Raw genomic sequence first — 9,527 nt, forward strand, 5'->3', positions numbered from 1 at the left:
TTCCCAGCGGGACGGTTTATTGCTGGTATCGGATGTCAGATGTCCCGCTCATTAGAGACGTTATGTCCCAAAGAAGAGGACTGTGCTGTACCTCACGCTGGTCACTGTTCCCAGTGAAGTATCTTTCCTTTCGAGGGCCGATGCCGACTTCTAGAGCTATTTTTCTTGTTGCTTTGCTGGTTAAAACGGAAAACGTGTGCTCCTCAGAGCCCCCGAAAGCACTTGCTAACAAACGGCATGTTGCTGTCCTACCTGAGCGCCCCTTCTGAGCTGAGGGCAGTCAGCTGCGTGCTTCCCCGGGGGCACGTTTCCAGCAGGACCTCCAGAGAGGTGCAATGGAATTTTGAGATAATATCAAATCAGATGCTTATTAATCTACGGTGCTACCACTACCAATAAAGCCTTAGGGGAAAAAAAAAAAAAAATTAAAAAAATTGTATACTATACCATTGGGTGAAAGGGGAAAATAAAACCTGGAACGGCATCAGCACAGTCTTCAGGGGGCAGTTACGCTCCTACATGAATCCAGTGTAGCAGGGCAATGAGGTACAGGTCTCACTCACTGGTTACTGATTTACAGGCTGGCTCATGAGGTATCATCATTAAATTTCTCTCTCAAAAAAAAAAAAAAAAAAAAAAAGAGGCAGAAAGAAAAAGAGGGCTGTGTTTCTAAGTTCAGGTTTGTGTGACTGTGCTTTTCCTCCCCCTTCCCCCCAGCAATCTGCTTTTCATTTTAATTTTAATCTGCGTGCTTTCCGGGTGCTATTACAATGGCAACAACAACAAATGCGCATCATCTTGTAAACATAACTATGGAAACTTCACGTATAACACGCGGAGTGATGCAACGTAATGAAGGCACATGCAACAACAGCACACTTCAAATGAAAGGACCCTGGAGACAGGGTTCTTTTCCCTAGAGCAGATACAACAAAACAAGATGTTCACAGAAAAGCTCTCAGTATCAACAGGTTTCTTCTATGTCAGTCTTGACACATGTGCAGCATCTACAGCGCCCAACAGAGCAAAGCAGGGAAGGAAAACTGGCAAGAGCTGTGTTCTACTTTCTTTCATTGCGAAACACGTGTAAGAGGGTCAGTATAAGAGGGGAAAAAAGACTTTTCTTTCGGAAACAGGTGCCAAAATCTGATTAGAAGTGTTTTTTTTTCTTCTGTACTGTTTATTCAGATTGTTTTTACAGCAGAACAAAAGCTTATCTGGAAGTTTCTTCTGCCTTTCCAGCAGTCTACACCAAGAGCTCTTGCACAATGGTATGCAAAGTAGTACACAGCCCTGCACAGAGCGGCCATCAACACCCGTCAGGGATCACAGCCAGCAAAGTTCATGAACCCTGGCCCGTGCTGCTGCAGGGGGGCTTGGTTTGGGGCTTTCCCGCCCCCGCCTCCACCAGCAGAACCAGGATTTCCCACAACGTCTTTTATCATAGGCAGGTAAGCCTCGTAACACAGGAGATGTACATGAAGACAAGAGTTCTCTGTTCTTCCCACTATAACTCAGAGGAAGGAAAAAAAACAGAAGGACTTCTGTTGTCTTACTCCTGATTTCCTCCTCTCCCCTCCACTGCAGCAACTGACACTGTGATGCCAGCCAAGGATTCACATTCATCATCTGAAAGGCAGCTTAAAGCAGTCAAGAACATGCAAATGTGTCCCCTCTAAAAAAAGACAAGAAGTAATTTTAAAACATTCCTGCTGAATGGCTTTCTTTAACAGCAGCGCTTCACAGCAAATGCCGTTCAAACCCCCCACCAAGCTACCCCGTGGCCCCTTTCAGCTTTGCCACACCACGGGAACACACACACCATCCTGACTGAGCCCTTAGAGCTTGTTTTCCTGATTTACCCAGGACAAACGCAAGTTACAAAAGTCAGGCCTTCATCTTATTTTATGAATAAATCCGACCTTCTACCTCTGTAAGAATACTGTAGGTTTCATCTTCACAGTAATGTACTTGAAGGATCTTCAGAGAAATGGAAACAGCCAGGAAAGGTGACGCCCTCTCTCAGTATTACTGTCACTAAGAAACACTGCAGGACAATCCCTTTGCTATTTAAAGGTTCTCTCTCAAAAGAGACAAACCTTTCCTAGAAGGAGGTGAAAAGTCAAACGGTTTGCTTCTGGTAAGGTTCACGTGAATGGGGGCGTAAGATCAAGTAAAATAAAGGCAGTGCAAAGGTAGACAGAAGAAATTCCCCAAAAGAGAAGATACGGCCATACCTCTCCCCCATCCCCACCCTGTAAGAACTAAGCACGGTACTTGGGTTTGAGGAAACAGACACTGGAAACAGTTAGCTAGCTTTCCTGTTCCCTTCTGTACTACAAAACTGCACAACAGACGGACTTCACACCTAACCAGTGAGGCCTACTTCTTTCACACAGGCTGCATCAGAGAAAATCCCTTCTCTACCACGCCAAGCTCCAGGCCTAAACTATTTCCATGACGGCGATGCACCATGCTGAAGACACCGCTACCTCCTTCTCCTGCAAGGTCTTGCGTGGTTTCACAGGCTCCTACAAACTAGCAGAGACTACAGCTACTGGCTGCCCTAGCACTTCAAAGTAACACCTCTTTCAGTACTGTGCAAGTGTAACATAAATAAAGTTCCTGTGGCAAATTCCCTCCCTCCCAAAGTCATTTTCGTATGAAAGAACAGGAATTACAATTGGCCACTGGACAATTAAATATCATACCAGAAAACAAAGAAGGGTAGTTAAAAAAAAAAAAAAAAATCAAAAAGGCGATATTGCAACATGAAGGAAGGAATATATTAAATTCTTCTTGCCTCAGAGGATGCATTTCCCTCTACTCCTTACTTCTTTTTCTTTCTTTCCTGAACACAACGTGGACAAAACCTACAGGAAAAAAGAGGCAGTAATTAGTTCCTGAAATTAACACCACATAGCCCAAGAGCTCTTTTTACTATTTGGAAATGAGTGGGTGGGAGGGTGCTTTAAAAGCCGCCAATTTGAGTAATTGCAACAATTCTCATGACATGCAGGAAGCCTGAGCAAACAGGAAGGGAACTGTACCAACTCGGGCGGCAGAAGTGACAGACAGCACTAGAAGGCTTCCAGGGCTCAGCACCCCCCCCCAGCTGTGATTCACCTACTCCAAGTAACTTCTCCAAGTTTGTCAGACAAGCCTCCTCTACAGGCAAAAGAAAATAGCTATGGTCCTCCAGTTCATTCCTTCCTCTCCCTCCAACGACTGCGGTTCCCTTTCACTTAAGCCTGTTCCTGCCAGGCATCTTGTTAGATGAGAGCAGTACAGAACAAGCCTATGATTCTTTCCAGGATGAGCACATAAATAAGCGAAACCTAGATCAGTTTCAAACTTCGCTTCCAGAAGTGAAATAAAACAAAAAAAAAGTCTCTTCTCAAGTTAAACCACAGCCACAATTAAACAACACAGCAGACCTGAGATGTGACATGTACACATTTGCACAAGCCTCACATCAAAACCTGCTCTGTTTATCACGAATTTTGACATATGCCTGGATTCTTGTTTTGCTCCCACCTGAATCTATAGCTGCGAAGACTCCCATGCAAACAGCCTTCAGGAAGAAGGCTCCCCTTGTACCTTCCACAGGAACACAATCCCAAACCCCAGAGGATGCAAACAGTCTGACGACAAGAGCAAAGCTCCTCTGTCAGGAAGGCTTACAATGGGGTTTTAATTCTTACTGCGATTCTTGTTGAGGTAAACTGTAGCCTGATAAAAATAAAGAAGCTGTCTGTATGTTGTTGTACTCACCATTTCCCTTTTGGTTTGGTGGTGAGGTCCACACAAGCAAAGTGGAACCATTCAATTGGGCACTGCAAAACAGAAAGGAAAAACCCACAGAGATGCTTAGTGTTTCACAAATGTTCCTTTGATTTTCTAAGATCTAATTGAGCAAATATCATCCCCCTTGGAAGTCACAGTGCTGTGACGTTGCCAACATCTGAAAATAAATCATCTCAAATGCTTACGTCTGGGTTGTCACATCCAATCATTTCTCCATAGGACACCTGGTGACACAGGCAATACGTAGGTTCATTGGGGTCCACTGGCATGTCCAGGACATCTGAGGGATGCACCGACAGGATGGTATCAGCAAACTCAGATCTGTAGACAAGGACGGATTCAGGACAAAATACTTTTCAGTTGCAGGCAACATCATGTTTCCAAGATCTAAAACCCGCTTGGGAAAATTGATTTTTAACAATATCTTCCCTAAAACACGCTGACCCTACTTTACAGTTTAGATTACATTACAACGTATTGTCCAATTAAAATAATATGGTAGGTTTGATCAAACACAAAAAATAAGCTTGACTGTAAATTCCATGACTACAGTGACAAAATTAATGTACAGATCACTTCTGCTTGCAGACAGAAGAATCTGATTTTTTTGCCCCCCAGTTTTGTTATACATATTTTTTTCTCCTTGCCAGGTATGAGGGAAACCCCTTGCTCTGACAGGAGTGTATTAAGTTGACATGTCAGCTACGCTCAGTGAAAACTATTTTTTTTTATTTTCTGCTCCTCCATTTAGCCAGTTGAAAAATTATTAACAGAGCCCCTCTAATATAAGTCATATGATAGAGAGGGGACATGCTTTCTTCCTTGCTTCACAAAACCAAATTAGGTTATTCAAGACTATTTAGGACACGAGTTTGAAAACAACTCCCAGAATTCTCCAAGATTCCTAGAAGAATACAACATCAGTTTTTGTCTCAATGAGCAAGCATTTCTTTCTACAATCAAGACCACAAGTAACTATTAAAAATAGCCGCATGACAAAAATCAAAGCTATTTTCTCCCAGGCTTGCCAACAGCAGAGGCGCTGATCTTGTCCCTCCAGTCAGAGGGCATTCCAAGTATGCTGAGTTTCCACAAGCCAGCCAAGCAGCTAACTAACAATGCTGACTTGTCCTAAGCAGGACACTAACGAAATGGAGTAAGACCAGAACACTCTAACACCACTCACCATCCAGACATGAGTCATAAGCAGGGTAACATGAGCTTGTGGAAAATTCATGAAGTGTCAAGCCAAAGTCACCAGAGCTGTGACCGCGAATGCCTTACCCTCCTTTGAGTTTCTTTTTCTTTGGTGTGTCTTCTTCAGATGTACGCCTGCCTCGACCGCGAGAGCCTCTTTTGTCTTTCTGACTTCGTCCCTCTAGAAAGGGAAAAACCCCATCGGTTCAACCTATTGGAATACTAGAAAGATGCTCAGATGTTCCTCTTTTGATGCATTTATGGTTTTGAAATCCTTATTTCCTATGTAATTGCATGTGAATGCTGATTCTGAAATATATTTTAGTCACAAACATGCCAAATTGGCGAGCAGTATGACTGAGCACCAAACTCCTGCATTCTCAGATTTGGCAATTGAATCACCGCAGTACAATGTTAGCTCACATCATTACACAACATATAAACAGCATCATATTTGATCAGATATGTTGTGATTTTTTTAAATAACTCTCAGTATATTTTTAAACACCCAGACAGTTAACTAGTTACTCAATAACACACACAGATTTTATCTCCATGTCTGACCTTACCTTTATCTCATAGTTCAAAAGCATAAAGCTAGGCTGCGGTTAACCACACTCAAATTTCACTGTAATCACAGCAGATTTCCAGTATACATTACAGAAACTGGCACCTTCCTTTAACTCCTCATTTTCCCTGCTGTTCTCAGCTTGATTAGTATTCAAACTGTGGTAAAGGAAGGAAAATAGGCCAATCTCTCTGCAAAAAGATCTTAGAGCTTACTCAGTAACAGATCAAGCCTGAAACAAAAACTGTTACTCTGGAGAGCTGCAAGAACCTCAGTTCAGTTACAACACGTAACAAGTTCTCCTTACAACAAGCAACTGTGGGCCACCTCAGGATGATCTGGCAAGCAACGACAGCAACTTAGATCCCAGGACTCTACTTTCCTTCACCTGTTTACTGCCCACCAGAATACTGCAAATATTTGAAGAGCATTTAAAAACAAGCACAGAAACACACTACTACTTTTCTACTTTTCTCCCTCCAGAAATAACAGCCTACTTTATATCTTAGCCCTTTGGTTAGATACGCTCAGTGCTGGAAAAGGCTGTCAAACGTATAGAATTTACTCACTTTTCAGGCTTTGAGATCCAGGGTTTTCAAAGTCACTGCCTTCCAGTTTATCTTTCAGATCTGCTTCAAAGCGTGCCAAGTCTGCATCCAGTCGGCGGATGTGCTTATCCACCTGCACAGAAGAGGAAACCACAAACTGAATTCAAGAAGAAAAACCACAAAAAATCCCCAATCGAAAACAGGAAGGTCTAGTAACTTGGCCGTTACTGGCATGAACAGGAGTGTACTACTTCAGAGCAAGGCACGAAAGGGGTACCTAGCTGGAAAAAGGGAAATGGTACACACAAAGGGAATTAAGACAGAGAGAAGAAAAAGCCAAAGGAAAATAGGCAAAAGCAAGAGGATCCCATCCCTCTACAGGCAAAGAGAAAGGAAGGAAAAGCAGGAGAGGAGGCGGCATAAACAAGAGTCAAAGCAACTCAGACTGATGGCTTGCACAACAAATAAGATGATGAGAAATAGAAAAAAAAGAATTGTTTCCTCCCTGTAATTTTCAAAATACTCTATTAACGTCCAAGAAATGTGTTGAATAGATCCGTTTACTTTTTTCTGTTATTTCACTGGAGCGCTATTTGAAGAAATTTAGTAATAAATACAAGCTTCTGCTGACCAGCTCCAATATCAAGTCAATACATGCTAAGTAAGTACCCTGTACTACCCTAGCTGCAATAATCTGACTTACAGAACAGAGATGGAACAAAGGTATTTTAAGCCACCACCCCTAAACTGTGTTGCTACAATATCTAGTCATCAAATTAGTGGTTATCTAGAATGCTTTTCAACTCCTGTGAAATTATTTCATTTTCTGCAGTATTTGATGGCAATAAAACTGAAGCTGCAGAGGCAGCAGAAGCCAAAGCACCTCTAGGACCCGGACAAAACACACCAAGTACATTCCCCTCAAATTTTATCCAGAGTTAAAAATACACAGAAATAAGAATTATTCAAGAGACAGTTAAAAAGAAACAGGAGTAGGGGCAGAAAAAGAAAAAAATGGGAAGCTGCATGTCAATCAATGGGATTTTCCCAGCAGGTCCATCAAGGACAGTTTGGTGTTCAATATACAACCAGAGTGGTGGAGCCGACGAGTCCACTTTCTTTTGCCACTTGGAAAGCAAGACAGCTGAGCAGATTTCCGTCCACTCCTCCACAATACAGTACTGAAGTTGACTTCAAACACATTGCTTACCAGTAAGGCTAGCCCTAAATAAATTACTGGGTGACAGGGGAGCTGCTGAAGAGAAGGGAGTGGGGTAAATTTGCTGGTATTTTTATGCAGTAGACAGGTATTACCAACCAAGCAATCTCCAAGCGGGATAAACTCATTTAACTCTTCACCAGAAGAGAAGCCTACTCAACACAAAACTGGTAACACAACAGAAGGCTTTTTGGGATGGCAACAGTAAGAAAAATAAACTTGAGGACTAATAACTTGCTTCAGTAAAGTATTTAAGCAAAACCATAAACATGTCAGGGAAAACAGATGCTGTGAAAGTGTCTTACACGTCCACCAGCAGCCCCCCTCCAGAGTACGACCATTTCTACAAAAGTCTCACTGACTGTGATCCTCACCATCTCATACGTCTGCATGGCCAGCTGAACTTTATCGTCGCTGTACTCTTTACACTTGCTGTAGGCACTCTGGATTTTCTTCAGGTGTTCCACTCGCTCCTCGGGTAACATGTTCTTCACCGATTCAATGTATTCTGCTGCGAGACTGTCAATTTCTGCTTTCTTATCTGAAAAATCAAAGCATATACATGTGAGAAAGCTGTCTGCCACAGCAAGTACTTTTTTCTTCTACCTCTTTATGGTATTTAGACTACCCATCCTGACAGTTTTTGGACTCGCTCTGATTCCTTTTAGAGTACCCATCCTGACAGTTTTTGGACTCGTTCTGATTCCTTTTAGAGTACCCATCCTGACAGTTTTTGGACTCGCTCTGATTCCTTAACGTATTTACCTTTTTTTTAAAAAAAAAAAAAAAATAAAGGTATTCACTCTTCAACATTTGCAGTGTGCTTCTGATTTCTCAAGTGTATTACAGTTAATCCAGAGAAGGGCTCACAGTTAAGATCAGAAACTTGTTTTTGATGGGTTCACAAACTTCAACCTCTCTTCCCATAGGTGGAACGCTATATTTGCTGCACAGCCATTTACCATTCTAACAGTTCAAACTGAAAAGCTTTTAACACACAACCAGACAGCAAAAGCCTGAAAAAAATAAAAAAAAAAATTGGTCTTGCAAGACACACAGCAATCTAGAATGCAGCAGATGTGGAACTACATGCAATGAAGGCCATCCAAGGGGCCATGGGGTACAGCCATTAAACAGCTAAAAACTAACAGGCAACTGCTGAAAAACCACCCGTCCAGTGAGCTGGAGCCCTCACAGAAGAGACACAAAAGCTGCACGGCACTCAGGCCGAGAGAAGGAGAAGCGGCGGGGGGGCGGGAAACGCGTCCTCCAAAGCCGAGTCTCCGCGGGGCTCCTCCCACCCCGCCGCTGCAGGCTCTCTCTCGGACTTGGCTTACCGAAATACCTGAACACACCTTCTGTTCGCTGATCCAGCTCCCGCATCAGCTGGAAGTTCCTCTGCAGCTCGCACGGCAGGTTTTCGATGCCTGGAACGCAAAGGCCAAGGAACGCTACCCCCCGTGCCGCCGGCGGCCGCCATCCCTCCCCCGGCAGCCAGCACCCAACCAGCCCGGCACAGCCGGAAGCCCCACGGCCTGACGGCCCCGGCGGTGCAGCCTGCGGGCCCTCTCCTCGACGGGCAGCGCTCCCGGAACGAAGCCTCCGCAAGCCGGGGCCCGGGCCCGCACCCGCCCGGTTGGCACAGCGAGCCGCTCCCCGGCGCGCACCGATGACCCGCGGCGGCGGCGGCGGCTGATGACGCGCGGCGGCACCGCCCCCTCCGCCCAGCCCGTGGCGCAGTTTTAATTCCCGCGCGGCCGCGGCGGCCAACGCCGCCGCGCCTCCCCCCGCCCTCCGCCGCTTTCCCCCCACTCCCGCGCCGCTTCCCCCCCGCCTTCGCCGGAGCCGCGCCCCGCGCTCACTGTCCAGGTAGTGCTCCAGGTACATGGCGGTCGCCATCTTGCGCCCCGCCGCCGCCGCTTCCCGCCGCCTGCCGGGCCCGCATGACAAGGGCCGCGGCCCCGGCCTCATCCCATATTCACAGCGCGCCCCGCGCCCATTGGTCGCCGGGGCGGCTGCTGCTGCATATTCATGAGGGGCGGAGGGGGCGGTGCCTCCCTTCCCGCCTCGCCGCCTCCGTGGAGGACCTCGGCGCCTCTGTGCCCTTCCGCCGCCTAGAGCGGCCCAGAGGGGCGAGGGCCGGCGCTCGCCGGGATTGGCCGGGTGATGGCGGAAGGGGCGGGGCGGG

General features: G+C 45.7%; 1 protein-coding gene across 3 annotated transcripts; it reads right to left on the reverse strand.

Moving 5' to 3' along the window:
- Positions 1–1,159: 1,159 nt before the first annotated feature.
- ING5 (inhibitor of growth family member 5) lies at positions 1,160–9,446 on the reverse strand. Of its 3 annotated transcripts, none has more exons than XR_015259349.1 (8): positions 9,202–9,446; positions 8,695–8,766; positions 7,714–7,880; positions 6,142–6,253; positions 5,092–5,185; positions 3,993–4,128; positions 3,601–3,732; positions 1,160–2,873 (listed from the first exon to the last, which is right to left on the reverse strand). XR_015259349.1 is itself a non-coding variant. In XM_086754510.1 (8 exons), the coding sequence occupies exons 1-8, from the start codon at positions 9,308–9,310 to the stop codon at positions 2,831–2,833; spliced, it is 795 nt and encodes a 264-aa protein (XP_086610636.1). In that variant the 5' UTR covers positions 9,311–9,446; the 3' UTR covers positions 1,160–2,830. The 3 variants fall into 3 exon arrangements, 1 of the variants encoding a protein (XP_086610636.1); XR_015259348.1 differs by having other exon boundaries at positions 3,538–3,732; XM_086754510.1 differs by lacking the exon at positions 3,601–3,732 and adding an exon at positions 3,775–3,836.
- Positions 9,447–9,527: the final 81 nt, after the last annotated feature.

Source organism: Chlamydotis macqueenii, chromosome 9 (assembly GCF_036417535.1).
Source record: "Chlamydotis macqueenii isolate bChlMac1 chromosome 9, bChlMac1.mat, whole genome shotgun sequence".
Lineage (NCBI taxonomy): Eukaryota > Metazoa > Chordata > Aves > Otidiformes > Otididae > Chlamydotis > Chlamydotis macqueenii.